The 17,404-nt window shown below is 42.5% G+C and overlaps 1 protein-coding gene across 1 annotated transcript in view; it reads left to right on the top strand.

Moving 5' to 3' along the window:
* SYNPO2 (synaptopodin 2) overlaps positions 1-17,404 on the top strand; it is an 87,571-nt gene that overhangs the window by 57,756 nt on the left and 12,411 nt on the right. The window contains exons 2-4 of the mRNA XM_033159864.1: positions 2,345-2,496; positions 5,889-6,664; positions 10,217-12,513. Coding sequence (XP_033015755.1) covers positions 2,345-2,496; positions 5,889-6,664; positions 10,217-12,513 — 3,225 coding nt within the window. The remainder of the gene's footprint in view (positions 1-2,344; positions 2,497-5,888; positions 6,665-10,216; positions 12,514-17,404) is intronic.

Genomic DNA, 17,404 nt, shown 5'->3' with positions numbered 1-17,404 from the left:
ATCATTTTCAGCCCCGGTTTGAATTCAAGTCATGTTTGCAAAGGAAAAATCAGGAGTGTGCTTCCAATTCTTTTCTTGCAACCAAAATTGAGCACTTTTTTTTTGAATTTGATGCCTTCTTTCTGTTACTGTGCAGGAGTGGGTTCCTAGTTCTTCCTTTCTTGCAGCCACATCGTTGGGCATGGGAAAGGTGGGCATGGTTCGTCCAAAATAGCCTGGTGGGCCAGCCCCTGAGTCCTTGCAGGCCTAATTACAACCCCAGGCCACAGGTGCCCAACCAGTGAGTTACCAGCTCAAACACATGTGCAAGGAGCTGTAATGTTCATGTATCTGTGTTCTGTTGAGGCACTGTTGAGTCCGCTTCACATTGCTTTATATCTATTCCATTCACTTATTCTCATTTCAAAGCTAGATTATAGATATGCAGAAAAAGAAACTCTGTGATGGTGTATCAAGACTTCAGCAATTTCAGCAGTAAACCTGCATACCCTCCAACATTTCTCTGATGAAAATAGGGACATCCTATTCCATACCTTCCAATAATTTTCTGATGAAAATAAGGACATCCTAAAGAAAAGTGGGACTTTTCTGGGATCAAATCAGAAACCTGTAAATCTTGGACTGTCCCTTGAAAATGGAGTCACTTGGAGGGTCTGAACCTGCTGTAGAAGCAGATGCAACAGATTCAGATAGAATCTTGTCTTAAGAACTGAGTTAAATGGAATTACATTCTTCCTGTTTGCAGCTGAAGACAGCTGTATGTAGCACTGACTGCCTGGTTCCCTGTAATATCACAAGTAATAACAATTATTATTATTATTATTATTATTATTATTATTATTATTATTATTATTATTCCACCCATCCGGCTGGATTTCCCCAGCCACTCTGGGCAGCTTACAGCACATATAAAAATGGTAAAACATCAGACATTAAAAATACCCTGATACAGGGCCGCCTTCAGATGTCTTCTAAAAGTCAGATAGTTGTTTACTTCCTTGACATCTGGTGGGAGGGTGTTCCACAGAGCTGGCGCTACTACCAAGAAGGCCCTCTGGCTGGTTCCCTGTAACTTTGCTTCTCGCAGTGAGGGAACTGCCAGAAGGCCCTCAGAGCTGGACCTCAGTGAGGCTGAATGATGGGGTGGAGATGCTCTTTCAGGTATACTGGGCCGAGGCCATTTAAGGCTTTAAAGGTCAGCACCAACACTTTGAATTGTACTCAGAAACGTACTGTTAGCCAATGTAGGTGTTTCAGGACCAGTGTTATATGGTCTCGGTGGCCACTCCCAGTCACCAGTCTAGCTGCCGCATTCTGGATTAGTTGTAGTTTCTGAGTCACCTTCAAAGGTAGCCCCACATAGAGCGCATTGCAGTAGTCCAAGCAGGAGATAATCAGAGCATGCACCACTTTGGTGAGACAGTCTGCAGGCAGGTAGGGTCTCAACCTGTGTACCAGATGGAGCTGGTAGACAGCCGCCCTGGACACAGAATTGATCTGTGCCTCCATGGACAGCTGTGAGTCCAAAATGACTGCCAGGCTGCACACCTGGTGCTTCAGGGGCACAGTTACCCCATTCAGGACCAGGGAGTCCTCCACATACGCCCTCCCCCTGTCCCCCCAAAACAGTACTTCTGTCTTGTCAGGATTCAACCTCAATCCGTTAGCCAGATTGAGTCTACTTCCCTCCTATTCTCTAGAGCAGGTTTTCAATATTTTAAAAACTACGGAACAAAAAAATTATGAGTTATAAAAATAACCATTAAAATGTGAATGTCCCTGTGAAAGAGCAAGGGAAATGATTCAGTATTCAAGTGGTACATCATTGGCATTTTGAAAGTGGAAGAAGCTAGGCACATCCCACTGTAGAAATACATTCTAAGGTGCCTGGTTTTTGTTCTTGTTCTGATACATCTGTACAACTCTGCTTTATTATGTTTGTTAACCATTCTCTATCAATCAAGAAAATTATCAAGGGTTTTTTGTTGCAGCTAGCCTGCTTCTGAGGTGGCAGAGGGGTTTTAGTGAGTGTCCTTTTTTCATCCTACAAACCATCACTCTGGTCATCTGCACATTTTAGCCTTCCGGGGCACCCATCCTTTGATTGAAATCAAGGGGCATGAGCTGGTGATATGTGGTCAGCAATGAGAGAGAGAGAGATTGAAAATGTAAGTAGATGAAATGTAGAAGAATTTGATAAATTACTGCAATCGTTGCAGTCTTTCATGAATCAAAACAATGGATAAATACAGCTTTCTTATGGCAATTTGTTGCCCCATACGAATGAAATGAACCTTTTTTCTGCCACTATCTGAATAGATGCTTTACTTTTTATTTGTTTCAGATTCGCAATAAAAGCAAAGCATCCAAGGCTGGGCTGTGTGAAGGGGATGAGCTGATATCCATCAATGGCAACCCTTGTGCTGACTTGACCTATTCTGAAGTTATCGCTCTGATGGAGGGCTTGGCTGACACTCTCCAGATGCTTATTAAGAGGTAAAGGAAACTCAGCTTGGCTACATATACTGATAAGGTCCATGTTATAGTCCCATGGCGATTTTGGGAACCAACTTTGCACTATCTATGCCACTTTACACAATTTTTAATATACCATTTTAAGAGCACTTATTTTCACAATCACAATGCCTGGTTCTTTGCACTTCATAATTGCATCATGAAAGTGCAAATTAATTACATGGATAATTAAATTATTTCATTGGAAAATTGAGCCTTCGACCCTGAACAATTTACTAAGGATTAATTCCCACGGAACAGGTATAGGATCATTCTGACAGTCATAACATAAAATTATCTAAACTTTCAGAGGGATCAGAGTGGTGTTCACTTCACTCTTATACAGCATCAACCTGTTGAAGTTCATACAGTGGTGTGATAGGAGTTGTATTATCATTTATACATAATAGAAAATGCATTTGCACAATAAGAGTGAAGATTAAATCCCACAGACCAGATACAAATACTGAAAATTAAGTCCTAGAGGAAACAATGCACCTTGTATCTTGTGTTCATTCTCCCCACAACAGAAGTGCAACTTGGTTAATTGTAATCATCATCAGACTTTAAAGAAAGATGTTTAATCCTGCACAGCAAATGGCAAACATTTATTGTTGGGGACAGGAGATGGTGTATAAAGACTTCAAGTATATCCGTAGGCAGAGAACCTTTTAAGGGGGGAATTCTTTGTGGCTCTGTTTCTGTCTCTCCCTCGTTCCCTCCCTCATTCCCTCCCTCCCTCCTGTCCTCACATAAACAGAAATCCAGACACACTAAGCTACCAATAAAGGCTAACATTTATCTGGCTCACCCCCAGTCTTCCTTCCTACAAGGAAATGTTTACAGATTCATAGTTTATTAAGCACCACAATTGATTGTCCAAATAACACAACATGATGGAAACCAGCTACATTCACAGGGCTGCATAAATTAAGATGCTTGACCTTTTGGGAGCTCCGTCCATGGTTTGATAGATATTATGGACCAGCCCTGTGTCCAGGTACTGTTTCCAGCAACTGATACAGATGTGCAAGACAGAGACAGAGTGGGACTGAGATTTGCCAGAACAGATGGCTTTTTAAGTATGTCTTTTAATTTACCAATTTTCCCTAAAATCTTCAGCCAACACTGCCAGATCCTGCATAATTTATTCATGCTTTTTATTCAGTATACTGAACTTTTGCTTCCTTGAAGCCAGATAGAAAATTCATGGTATATCACTTGGATGTATGGTAGTGGGGTCTGAGGGAACCAAGGACTTACATTTCCCCGCCCCCTTTCCTTTAAGATGTGCCAGCCTGTTGTCCATATTAGACCCCTTTAGTGCTGCTAAGACAGCACTCTGCAATTTGCTGGAAGCAGAATTAAAAGAGAGATATCCATGTGGCACAATACTGTATATTTTTATTTGTTAACTTTATATTTCACCCTTCCTCCCCCAAAAAAGCTCAGGGTGGCATTTATATTAACACACTGAACAGCTATATTTACTAGCAGTGCCCTTTTCCAATTTCCCAATGGCTTATCAATAAGACCCACAAGTAAGTTCCATTCAGCAAAAGCCCCTGATGACTTCAAACAGAAGTGTACTGCTCACAAATTCAATATATTTTACTGCTTCCTATTGATCCTGCCTGTGGAATTTGTTAGTAACTTCCCATTAAATGGCCTTTCTGTGAAGTACAATATTATTTAACTAATAGAAGAATTAGAGGGAATCATTAATTAGACTCTCACCACCCCAGAAACAAAAACTGACAAGTCATCTCTCCTGACCAGGAGCACCTCTGTTTTGCCTTTTCATATAAAGTCCATCGCTGCCTCTAGGCAGTAACAAAGGGATGAATAGTACTCTGATGACAATGCTATGACTTTCATATTGTAGAATCTGGCTTCTAGGAGCCAAGAAAAGAGAAAGGGTCATTTTTAGATGCTTTTGAAAAGCTTGTTTAAAATGTGGGACTCATTGGGCTTGCCCTAAAAATCAACTGGGCTTTGAGTGCTCAAAAACCCAAAGGATTGGTTCACACATTCACTGCCAATTTCCCCCACATTCTCAAAGTAAAAGATCTTGCCTTTGAGAAGGGATGGGGTATCCAATGGCAGACAGCGAACCTCGATACCACAAACCATTCCCTTAGCTGGAAGTCACATGTGGCCTGATCCTGCTGGGGACCAAGGGGATTGCCATTTGCAATTACGGACAGACCTTGTGAAGCCTGTCTTGTTTTGAAGTCAGCTCTCCCCCATGTATTATGCCATCATTCCTCAAAGGCAAAGGTACTTTTCTTGGGGAAATTGGAGCAAAATTGGAGGGTAGCAGGAGAGAGCTTGTCCTTCCCTCAAAGACTCACCCCATCTCCAGTTTCAGTGCTGAAGGCTAAAATCCTCCAACCCTGTTCTTTAGAATAGTTCCACTCAGTTGTGTGGCATATACACTAAATGAAGAACAAACCTTGGTGACAGCTCACAGTATGTCTGGAGTGAGACAAACCATGAGCCTGGGTTTTGATGATACACTAAGCCAAACTATGGCTTATTCCCAGTTAGTATGGCAGCAGAACCGCAGGAGTTGTGTAGCAGCCACAATGCTCTCCAATAATCTGCACATTTGAACATTCACACTATGCCATGGTTTGATCTAGTGAAAAGAATGCCATCTTTAACATGTTCTTCTTCGTAATACATGGGAATATATAAAAGTATGTTTGAGGCTTATCAATATACTGGAAGACCAGGATAGAAAGATGCATTGGCATTAATGTCAACACTTGTTCAGCTGTCTACGTTTCTTACTGTTAGTAAAAAAAACAAAAATTTTACTAGTTTTGTCCTACAAAGCAAATTATGTGATAGATTTAGATACTAACTAGGAAGGGAAGCCACCTCACATATGGCTGGCAGCAGTGGAACTTAATGAAGCAGGATACCCAGTGCCACATCCACAGCCCTGCCGCTGATGCTGGCCTGGGCAGAAGGTTGAAACTGAATGTTTGCCTTGCCAGCTCCTAGACTGGTGCAGTGAAAAGGCCTGAATGAGGCTTGTTGTCATCACACAACAGCAGCAGGGTTGACTTGGGATCCAGAGGATTTCTTGCTGGCCCAGCTCCATTCTGAGATTCATTTGTAAACTCTTGGTTCTCCCCAGCTTAAGTGCAACACTGCATACACCAAGGATAGCTGTGGTGTGCTGTTGTTGGACTACAACTCCCATCATCCCTGACCACTGAGCATGCTAGCAGGGAATGATGGAAGTTGTAGTCCAAAAGTCTGGAGGGCAACACATTGACTGTATTGATGATATACATTTTTGAAACAGTTGCTTGATACACAATTAGATTTACAACTCAGATTCACTATTTGTGTCTCCGCAGATCTTCCAGTGGAGTGAATGAGACCTTCAGTCCTGAAACAGAAAATGGCAGCAGTGACATTAAAAATGAGGAATATAAAGAGAGCACTACCCTGCAAATCAGAACAGCAGCCCCCAGACCCCACCGACAACTGCAGATCTTAGGGGCAACCCATGAAACACTCCAGAAAGAACAGCAAAGCGATGCCGAAAGAGATATCACCCCTTCTCACAAAATCCCTCCCAAAGTGATAGAAGCCCCTAAAACACACTTCATAGAGATGCCTGCTTTCACCAGGGAAAAGCCAGGACCGACAGTTGAGCTCCAGTTGTCCCTCTTGCATGACAAACACAAAGGCAGCAGTGTTCCCAGCCTGACTGTCCTGGGAGCTGAGCAGCACAAGTCCTCAGAAGCTGGAGCCACCCTACCACAAGATGGGACTGGCTGGCTGGCTGCAGGCTCCACGGCTGAAAAAGACCACGCTGTCCAGTGGTCAAGCAGAACATTCCAGGCTGCTAGCGGCAAAGAAGTCAAAGCAGCCCTCAGAGCTGAGGCAAAGGAGCCGCCTCTCACCAAGGTAGAGGTGATCCTAGACTGCTCTGACAGGGCAAAGGAAGAGTTTGGGTCTCTGGCCGAAAAGGGGTGTGTGGATTCTCAAGTGGAAGGAGGGCAGTCAGAAGCACCTCCTTCTGTAGTCTCCTTCGGAATCTCATCAGAAGGCACAGAGCAGGGAGAAGACGACCAGCACTCTGAAAGGGAACATAGCAGACCTCACAAACACAGGGCAAGGCACGCCAGTGAGTATGTTATCGCTAAGCGGTAGTGGCTTTGCTTGAGACTTACATTTTGCAACGTAGAACATTTCAAAGTGCAATTGCGTCCATGTGCTTAGGATTAATATAAACTTTAAAAGGGGGTTTCTTAATATCCCCCCCTCACTTTTCTAAATGCCATTCAGTTTCTGTTGTTTTGATATGTAGTTTTTGTAAGCCCTGTAGTAATAATTTAAAAAAAAAAATCAGTAGGAATTGAATGTTCTTCATAGCACTGACTAGAAAGCTCGCTTTGAAACATTATCTAGGACTGCTAACTTTCTACTTCTAAAAATACTTGCTGGTACAGACAGCCTGTGGGGCTTCTTAACAAAGACGTAAAAGGCAATTTGACAGAGATTGTCCCAGAAGAGAGAAATGTTGTTAGGCATATCATTTCTTGCTTGTAGGTTTCACCATGTACAAAGAAAGGCTGTGTTTTGTCTAGAATTGGCATACTTACGATGCTACTTCTATTAAAAGTCGAGAAGGATTTTTTTTTAAAAAAAAGGAAAAGTAGTGAAGTAGTGAAGCTTGATGATGCTTGCAGAAAGTCGCTTTGACAGACACCAGCATGTGTATTTTTGGCCAGTTATATGATCCCTTTCAGTTTTGCAAGGCTTCTCTACACTGTAAAGTGAACTTACTATTCCTTCTGCCTTCCATACCTAGAGGTCAGTGCAAAATCTACACAAGGTCTTTAATTGGAAGCAAACTAGTTGACCAATAGTATGACAGCTAAAAAAGACTAACTCATATGCAGCTTTTCCTCAAAGCATCCTTTTATTGATTCAGTTCTGTTCCTGGCAGTTGTGCATTCATTTTGGACTATTTCAAGAATTCCGTCAAGGGATTTTTCATTGCAAAATGACAAAGGCTTGGTGATATACTGTAGCATTGAGCTGTCTTGCGCAGGCTGAGCCCATTACTAATTCCCCTGCAAGCATATTTTTAGAATTATAACCGTTTGCATCAGTGTGTAAATTAAGCTGTTGCTTATGCTTGAAGTGCCCAGCTGTAATCCACATATTTATGTCATATTTAACAGAGTATAAAAGAACAGCACGCATGCTTTGCATTTTGGCAGTGAAGCCAGCAGCAACTGTGGGGTTGTGCTTGTCAGATTACACCATCGGTTTAGTTAGAAAGGGGTTTGACTAAATACCCATAATTAAGCCATTCAATATAGGAATGTTTTGCATGCTTCAAGTACCATTGCAATGAATACAAATCAGGGAATCATATTTCCTTTCTTAAAGAAGAAAATAAATTCATTTCTAAACACATAGACATAGGCTGGTATCCAAAGAGTCACTATAGGCTTAGGTACCATATACACAAGGGCTAACGTGCACCGAGTATGATTTTTGTCTCCCCCGCTCTTTGAATAGTAGGCTCCCACACTTGTGTCATATCATAAACTGCTTTAGAAACAGCTTCAAAGGTGTTTTACCATGAGATATGGGAGATTTCTGTTTGATAACACCCAAATCTAAAGTCTTCTGGGGCGTGCATCTCTAGTTCCAGGGCTCTTTGGCTCCCAACAAGTTTCTACTATGGAAGTCTTCATGAAAACCATGTTCCCTGGATTAGGCTATCTACAGCCTAAAACATTATGTAACATTGTTGTGTTAAAATGGATGCTGTTTGCGATGCATCAAAAGGGAAATGGGGTAGTATATCCCACATTGAAATATCAGCTAGCCTGTAAAGCAATAAGGCTCCATACTATAAGATCAATATATTCTAATCTATGCCAGTCTTCCCCAACCAAGTACTCTCCTGAGATTGCTGGACTCTTCTCTCCCACCATTCCTAGGCAGTGGTGTAAAATGTCAGGGATAATGGGATTTATGGTCTAAAACATTTGGAAGGCACCAGGTTGGGAATTCTGTTCTGTGCTTTAGTACTCACACTACAGTCTACTTATCATGTGGCATGTGCCTGCTGATGTTTAAGATCTCATACAACTGTCTCTTTCCCCCTTTTTGCCCAAGAAATGCTTCTGGAAGTGGGCAACCCAACCCTGTGCTTATTTATTCAGAAGTATGTCCTCCTCTGATTGATGGGGCTTACTCTCATATAAGCGTGCATAGGATACTGGTGGAAGCATTTTTTGCATTACAATGCTTACACTCAGGCGCAGACCCACATGTGTAAAAAATGAAATATGAGATGAAATATGAATAGAAGGAAATGCCGTTTATCTCAGGATAGCAAAATGTGAGGATTCAATAGCAGTTCATTCAAGGTGAAAAGTTTATATCCTCCAGAGCTTCTTAAAAAAAAAAAACTAGAGACATTAACAGAAATTAGTTATTAAAGTAGAGTTATAACATATAATTTAAAAAATAAAAATAAATGTAAATTAATACCACTGATTCAGGTCTGCTTACAGAGTCTGCTTTAATTTTTTCACTCCCCAGAGGAAGTACTTTCCCTATTAACACTCTGGTTACATTTAATTAAAGTATTTATTTCTTAATGTTTTTTAAAAAAATCCAATTCTGAATAGCATGATTCAATACCATGGTTACAATTATTCACATTCAAAATGGTTTTCAGGGTACAGGGAATCAAACTCCCCCCCCCCTGTGTATACAACTCCTGGATGATCACACCACAAGTATTGTCTTTTTTCTGTTTGTAGAAGAACTTGTGGTTTGTCTTGCCCTGTAATTCAGCAGCAAAATTGGGCTGCCTTCTGTAGGACCAGATATGGCACTTTTGGGAGAGTTCCCAATAGCTACTTTGGGCATAATAGCTTTGGACGCCTCCAGTGGGATCCTTTTCTTTTTCTTTTACTCTCCTCTCCTTTGAACAGAAGGCTATCCATGCCTTATCATATAATCTGCTTATAAAAGCCTACTACATTGCAACCATGGTTTTCTATGCTGCATAGAAGGCTCAGGATAGAGAAATATAAGGGCTAGTTGTGTCCCAGTAGGGCTGTGTGTGTATGTGTAAATAAAATATTCCTGGTTTGATTCAAACTCCTGTTCCTTACACCATAACTTTCAGACAGGTGGGGAGAAGGAGATCTCTGGTCAAGTTGAACCATTTAACTATTTCAGAGGAATTTATCTTGTTTAAGTTAATAAACATATTCTCCAAACTTCTCCAGGAGCATGTATGCCTAACTCAGCATCCATAGTATATGTACGTCTATCTGACACTTCTGATTTATCTTCTATATTATACTGGCTTATATATGTACACAGACAGAAGCAAATATGTGACATCAAAAGCTCTTGAAAGTGGAGCTAGCAAATCCATAAGAGAAAAAAATTGTGCAAAGAATGTCAGCCAGGGAGGAATGATTGCTATGGAATTTTTATCGTGGCTGGAACTGTGGGAAAAGATTAATCTTAATGCCTTGCCTATGCATCTTTACATAAGGGGGAAGATTCCAGCTCTAGAGAAAGAAAGATTAGGACTGCACTCTTGCACCCCAAATAGCTATTGTGCAGCTTATGGTTAAAATGGCTCTCATGTTACGCTGTTGCCTGAGATATGTTCTTTAATCCTTTTCTGCAGGGCTCAGACGGAGCGAGAGTCAGTCAGAGAAGCAGGTGAAAGAAGCCAAGTCTAAATGTAAGAGCATTGCCCTCTTGCTGACAGCAGCTCCAAATCCCAATTCCAAGGGGGTGTTGATGTTCAAGAAGCGTCGCCAAAGAGCTAGGAAATATACGTTGGTCAGCTACGGGACTGGGGAGCTAGAGCGTTACGAGGACGAGGGCGAAGAAGACGAAGGTGAAGAAGGTGAGAAAGAGAACACTTTTGAGATTACCTTGCTAGGCACGAGCGAGTCGGAAATCGATGAAGATTTCTTCTCCGACATTGACAAAGAAGACCGGATTGTGACATTTGACTGGGATACTGGACTGCTTGAGGTTGAAAAGAAACCAAAAAGTGGGGACGAGATGTCTCAGCTGCTTCCAGACAGCAAGGGCAAGGGGGCAGTCATGTTTGCCAAAAGGCGTCAACGGTTGGACCAGATCACGGCTGAGCAAGAAGCAATGAGGATGCAGGCAGGGCACAGCTCATCTGAGGAACACCAGGCAGCCACAGCAACCGAGAGCACCTACAAAATGAGCTCCTCCTCATATCAGGCAAAACAGGAAGAATCTTCCAGGGTGAAAAGCCATGTTAGCAAAAGCTACATAGAAGTGAGCCACAGTCATGGTGCAGCAATCCAGCAAAATGGCATCGGGATCACTCCCGAAGCAAACCTGATGTACCCATCCTCAGAAGCCCTTAAAACTGCTGCTTCCAACAGAACAGCCAAGCCTTTCCCTGGTGTACAAAACAGAGCAGCGGCTCCGTTTTCTCCCACCAGAAGCATGGCGAGCCCTCTGTCAGATCTCCCTGCGCCACCGCCTTACACTTCGGTCAGCCCACCCCCTGAAACCTTATACAGAACTGTTTTGTCTCCAGTTGCCGCCAGTGCAGCGCAGCCGGCAATATGGTCTCCAACAGAGTCAACAGAACAGATCGCATCCAGGGATGAAAGGATCGCGGTGCCTGCCAAAAGAACTGGAATACTGCAAGAGGCAAAGAGAAGAAGCACCGCAAAGCCAATGTTTACTTTCAAAGACACCCCCAAGCTGAGCCCTAACCCTGCTCTTCTGTCCCTTGTACAGAATACAGAAGGCAAAAAAGGTGCTGCTGCAGGCTTTGAATCGGGGCCTGAAGAAGACTACCTCAGCTTGGGAGCAGAGGCCTGCAATTTCATGCAAATCCAGGCAGCCAAGCAAAAGGTCCCACCTCCAGTTGCTCCCAAACCCTCGTTAAAGGTTTCTCCCACTGCCGCAATGCCTGCTTCACCAGTCTGGTCACCTCCAACTGTGGCTGGTACTCAGCCTCCCATCTTTCCAGCTCCAAACTCACCTGAAATGGCAGCTCCAGCACCTGTCAAAACAGCACAACCTGCTTATCCCCCTCCCCAAACTGGCAACGTAGCGCAACCTGCTTATCCCCCTCCCCAACCTGTCAACATAGCACAACCTGCTTACCCTCCTCCACAGCCCCCAAGTACTCTTAAGCTAGCCAGTCCTTTTAAAGGGCCTCAAACAGCAGCGCCACACCAAAATTATACACCCAAAACAACACCCACCACCCCAGTAGGAAATGCTGTGCTTGCTGGAGGGGTGGGGCCAGCTTTTGAGATGCCCCCAGCTTTGAGTGGGAAAGGAGCCCAGCTCTTTGCCAAAAGGCAATCGAGGATGGAAAAATATGTGGTAGACTCAGAAACCGTGCAGGCCAATATGGCGCGGGCCGGTTCACCAACTCCATCTTTACCAGCATCTTGGAAATATTCATCGAATGTTCGAGCACCACCACCTGTGGGCTATAACCCCATCTACTCTCCATCTTATCCTCTCGCTGCTACCAAGCCACAGTCAAAGTCCCCCGCTGCTGCCAAAACAACCAAGAAAAAGCCTAAGAAAGCACTTAGTTCCTTGGAAGTTATGAAGCATCAACCATACCAGCTTAATTCATCCTTATTTACTTTCCAACCTCCCTCTGATAATAAGGAAAGTGCGCTTCCTAAGCAGCCTGCGAAGTTTGACTCAGCGTCTGCCTCAAAGCAAGCTCTACCTTCAAGATCGCTCAATGCCGGTTCTCCTTCTAATGTCCGGGAATCTTCAGTGTACTCTGTACCAGCGTACCCTTCGCAACCTTTCTTCCAGTCGAATGCCTCTAGCCCTGTCATTGAGTCCTGTGCGTCGACAGGCTACCCTTCTTTTTCGAAGCAAGAACCAGCAGCATCCTCTATGTTTACTGCTCCCAGGCCAAAGTTCTCAGCCAAGAAAGTTGGTGTCTCAGCACAGGTGTGGAAACCCTCGGCCATTGAAGAGTAAAGCATACATACAACTCAGTATCCACTTAGCTCGCAATGAATTGTTTGCAGTGGTAATCTGGCACTCAAGTGATCCTTGGCTTACTTAATATATATATATTTTCAGATATATCACATGAAATCCGGGTCCAAAAAAAAAAAAAAGGCTTCAGGCTGAAATCCTATGCACACTTACCTGGGAGTAAGTCCCACTGAAAATGTTGAGGCTTTTTTTTCTGAGTAAACATGCATAGGATGGCACAGTGAACGATTTTTAAATGAATCAAAATGAATATTAATTTTCAGTGACACACATTTATGTATGCAATCCTCTTTCATGGCTATGCATGCACAGTGTCCTAAGATGGGCACATGCCACTTCATATTAAGTAAGCAGGATGCTAGGTGTTAGTGCTTCAGTACACAAATACACAGGGAACCCTGTTCCTGTAATTCATCTGTTAGAACATAGGTTTCACAGAAGGTTTTTGGGGTGGGGGGGGGGTGGGGCAGACAGGCAGCCAAAGGGTCTGAGCACAATCAAAATGACAATGACATTAGATTTATTTCTGATAAGTGCCTTCAAATGTCATGCCTCTTATGAATGTAGTGTATAAAAATAGGTATAGAGTCTTGGCCCAACTCTGCAGTTGAATCCCTATTATGAGGCATCTTTAGAGCCCCCTTCCTATTATCACTGCAGCCATCTGTTTGTGTGTGTGTGTGTGGGGGGTGAATCACTTCCTTTTTGTATAGCCACTGGGCATGCAAAGTGGAGAATCCTTGATTCTCAGCTTAAGGCGACACACCACCACCACGGATCCGTGATGGCTTACCTCACATAAGCACTATAATAATGTGGCTGTGTTACACCTGATCCCTTGACCCCCACTGGTCAATTTAGTTCACTGGAGGTTCTATTGCAGACTTGGGTCATTCGAGAGTAAACTGGTGATCCGTAATCATGAATTACCTCTTCAATTTCCCCCTTCCCCTGGTTAAGGGTAAATAATATTACTAGATTTCGAAGAAGAAAGTCATAGGCTGGAGAGGCTATTCAAAGTTTTCCCATTTTGGGGGGAAATGTTGGCCTCCTCAGGCCTAGCATTTTGTTCTGTTTTTGGCAAGTAGAAAATTACATATCAAGCAGAACTGCGGAAGAGCCAGGAGGATGAGCTGGGTCCTACAGCTGTGGAAGTGGTGCAATATGTTCACGTGAAAGCATAGCGACTATAAACTGAAGGGACGCGTCCTTGAATACCAGTTTTGCAACCAGAGCAGCATGTGCCTTATAAATACTCGTCTAATGACATGCCATGATTCCTGACCTCATATTTCTATGGATCGCTTAGGCACATTCTCGTTTTCACCTTGGGCTTTCCAGTCCTGCTTTTTCTTTTCACTCTGCTCTTGTGCTTTCACCCTACTCTTGAGTAATAATACACTGTGGACCAGGAGGATCAAGACACTGTTACCACACCATGTTTGCTGGCTTCAATATCCAGGGTTAGGTTCTGCCAATTTTATTTATGGTTGTGATACAAAAGAACAATATTTGACATCTCCAGTAACGCTTGTGCGTCTAGACAGACTGAATTCCATTGAATACAGTTTGAGTGCACACACTGAAGTGATTAAAAAAAGGGGTTAAGGGGTAGACTTTCCCCACTCTTCTAGCTAAACCAATATCACAAAATGAATGACAATGATTAATTTAGGTTTGATGAAATTATTTAGATGGATTTTGGACATACAGCCATAATGGGACAGTGCCTGAGTAGGGACAGTTCATGTGAATGTACTGACTGCTGATTAACAGATCCAACAAAGTCTGGTCTGAAAATAGTTTGAATTTAAATGAACATACAAAGCTTCTGTGTGGCCCATATAGCCCAGTGTTATCTGCTCTGACTAGCAATTGCTCTTTGGAGTCTAAAGCAGAGTCCCCCGCCCCCATTTCTTGTTATCTTCTCCTTTTAACTGGAGATGCCAGGGGTTGAAATTGGGACCTTCTGCATGCAAATCATGCAATCTACAGAGTTAAAGTCCTCCTCCATTGTAGCATACTAAGTTCTGGAGGTCCTCAAAACCTACTGTGGCCATAATGCCATAATGCCATTTCATTCCCATTTGCACTACAAGGCTGCTGGTGATCATGGGAGATGTTGGCCCATTGACTAGTGCTGAAATTGATGCTCACCTTGACATCACTGAATCCCTCTGAAACAGAGCTGTGCCTTGCCTACAGTCCAATTCACACCAACAGCTACTGCTTGAATTTCCAAGGTTTCAGCAATGCATGAAGGGCACATGCTGCAACACTTCCTATACCACTAAAATAATGTTGCAAGCAGCCCCTAATCTGCAAAAAAACAACAACAAAAAAAACACCTTCATAAAAGCTCTGCCTATCCATATTCAGGACATCAAAATTGCTTCTATGCAGTCAAAATTACTTCAATTTAATATGTCTTGACTGTCTTTGAAGATGCATTTCATAGAGAACACCATGTGCAGCCTTCAGGGGTGGGTGGGAATACACCAATGGGTAGTTTCTTGGTGCCAGTTTCCACTATTGTGGCTTGATGTCACAATTACAGAAATTTATGTAAGGAAGCCATACCTATCTGTGTGAACAGACTAGGTCACACAGTGAACAAGCCTCCCTTGGGTGGTAAGCATTAAAGTAGTTCTATTAGCACAAGGATATTGGAGTGCACAACAGAACTTCCCCTTCCTCTCCTCTTTCTGTTTGCCTTCTATGGAACCCCTAAATCTGCTCTGAGGTTTCTTCCAAACTTCTGGAGAAACTTTAAAGGGGAAAGGGGGCACACAGGAGATGGAAGGGAGCCAGTTCCATTGTGTAGGTGGAAACTTTTGTGCTAATGGGACTAGTTTATTGGATACCACCCCATTTGATTGCGTCCAGTGGGCAGGCAATTGAGAACAGCTTTTCTCCAGTCATGTGGAAGGCATTTTGACTATAATATTGAAAGAACAGCCATGTACTATATAAGTAGACTAATCACCATCCAAAAATGAAAAGGTGTGAAATGTGCCACACTTAGGAAACATTTGAGGCATATATTTCATACCTCACACATAAAAGGAGCATTCCCTAACCTGTAGGACTTATCCAAAGTCCATAGAGCAAATGGAATAACTCTTTTTGACTAGCTAGAACATATTTAGTCATAAGAAGTCCTTTTTGACTACAGTGGGGTTCTTGTCCAAAGCTCAACATATTTAGGGTAGGCTTTGTTAGCTGAAGTAGTCTATACTGGAAGTCAAATGTGGCTGTATCAATTTTAAGTAAACAGCCCGTGTTACATAGAAATATGCACACAAAGGATTCTTTTGCAACACAACATATTTAAGATTATGCGGTACCAATATTTTAATCCTCTTGAGATCTTCTTTCTGTTCATTTTCCAATTACAATCTGCTGTATTTTTCTTCTACCATTAAAATTGTTCCTTTCTTCTTTATCTGTTTTTTCTTTTTCTTTGATTTCACATGTTTTTTTATCTGCGGTTGAAAAAGAGTTTTGAGGTCTTTCTTTCCTTCTTTTCCTTTCTCTCCTTCCTTCTGCCAAAATTGCTCAAAATGCCATTCCGATTCTGGTGGAATGAATTCAGCCTTATCAACAGCTCAATAAAATCCAAGTGCTTAAATTTGAATAGGGTGTGAATTGAGTAGGACATCAATAGAACTGAAGTGTCATAAATTTGCTGTGCAGAGTTGGTGCCAAGATGGTTATGAGGGTGATTCTACAGCTGATCACTCTGCAGTCATGTATGTTGGTCTTTGCTGTTACTATCAGAGGGAGGAAAGTGAGAGAACCCTGGTGATGTCTTTCTCTAATCACTCACGAGGCTCATACTGAACCATCTCGTGAAGTGAAAGATTAAATTAAAGCTTCATTGCAAAGCCCCTACAGTTCTCTTCACTTATGCTTTCCTTCTCCCTTCTGCTTGTTGCTCACTTTCCTAAATTCTGAACACAGAAAATAATCAATGTTGCTGCCCCATGAATTTGAGACGATCTGAGAAATGTGCTATCATTCTTCTCTGGTCTGGCCCTCAAAGGGTGGCTACTGTTGGCCACATTTTGGCATTTCAAAGTTGCTGTCTGCTTCTCAGGGTCTACCTTTGGGGAATCCTGCTTTGGGTAAGGTGAGTACACCTCATCATTTCTGTCAGAACTGGATTATAAATTGGGTTGAGAGGCCCAGGGTCCTATAAACCATTCTGCTAGAAGTTTGTACAGGAATAAATTATTCCAGTCTGGTTTCCCCAACTACCGGTATTTTTAATGTGTTGAGTCAATATGAGTTGCCTTTTCAGTGGTGAGTAGACTTGTGACTGCTTCAAAATCTAAGTTTGAACTAAGACGCAGTGAGTTGCAATTTGGATATGTGCTGAAGCAATTCACAACCATGATCCACCCTCTGGGTACCCACAAGAGTAAATATGTGTTGACTAATTCAAAATATTTGTTTGAATCGGAGACAAATAAATACATTAGGTGTTTGAATCCACAAAACAGTATCCTGAATGAGAACATTAGACTTGCAGTTACTGGATTTAAAAATGTGCCTATCAAAATAGCCGCCAAATTTGGCTTTTTAGGAAGAGGGCTCATAGATTAATGCAATGTGCTATTCCCATCTTTGCTCTGAAAGGATATTTTCTGAGAATTGTACTGCTGCACCTATCTATTGCAATGACACGGGGAAAGCCTGCCCTCTTCCTGAGTTGAGACTAAAGTTTTAGATGCTTTTCATTTTTAACTCCACAGGGAATGGGTTGCAAAGGGGACTGGTAATAGAATACAGTGCCTCTCACCTCTTGTTCAAATATGGCCTAGGGCAGGAATGACTG

This window comes from Lacerta agilis, chromosome 9, assembly GCF_009819535.1.
Source record: "Lacerta agilis isolate rLacAgi1 chromosome 9, rLacAgi1.pri, whole genome shotgun sequence".
Classification (NCBI taxonomy): Eukaryota; Metazoa; Chordata; class Lepidosauria; order Squamata; family Lacertidae; genus Lacerta; species Lacerta agilis.
Note: the sequence above shows the minus strand (reverse complement) of the source record. Positions and strands in the feature narration are given on the sequence as shown.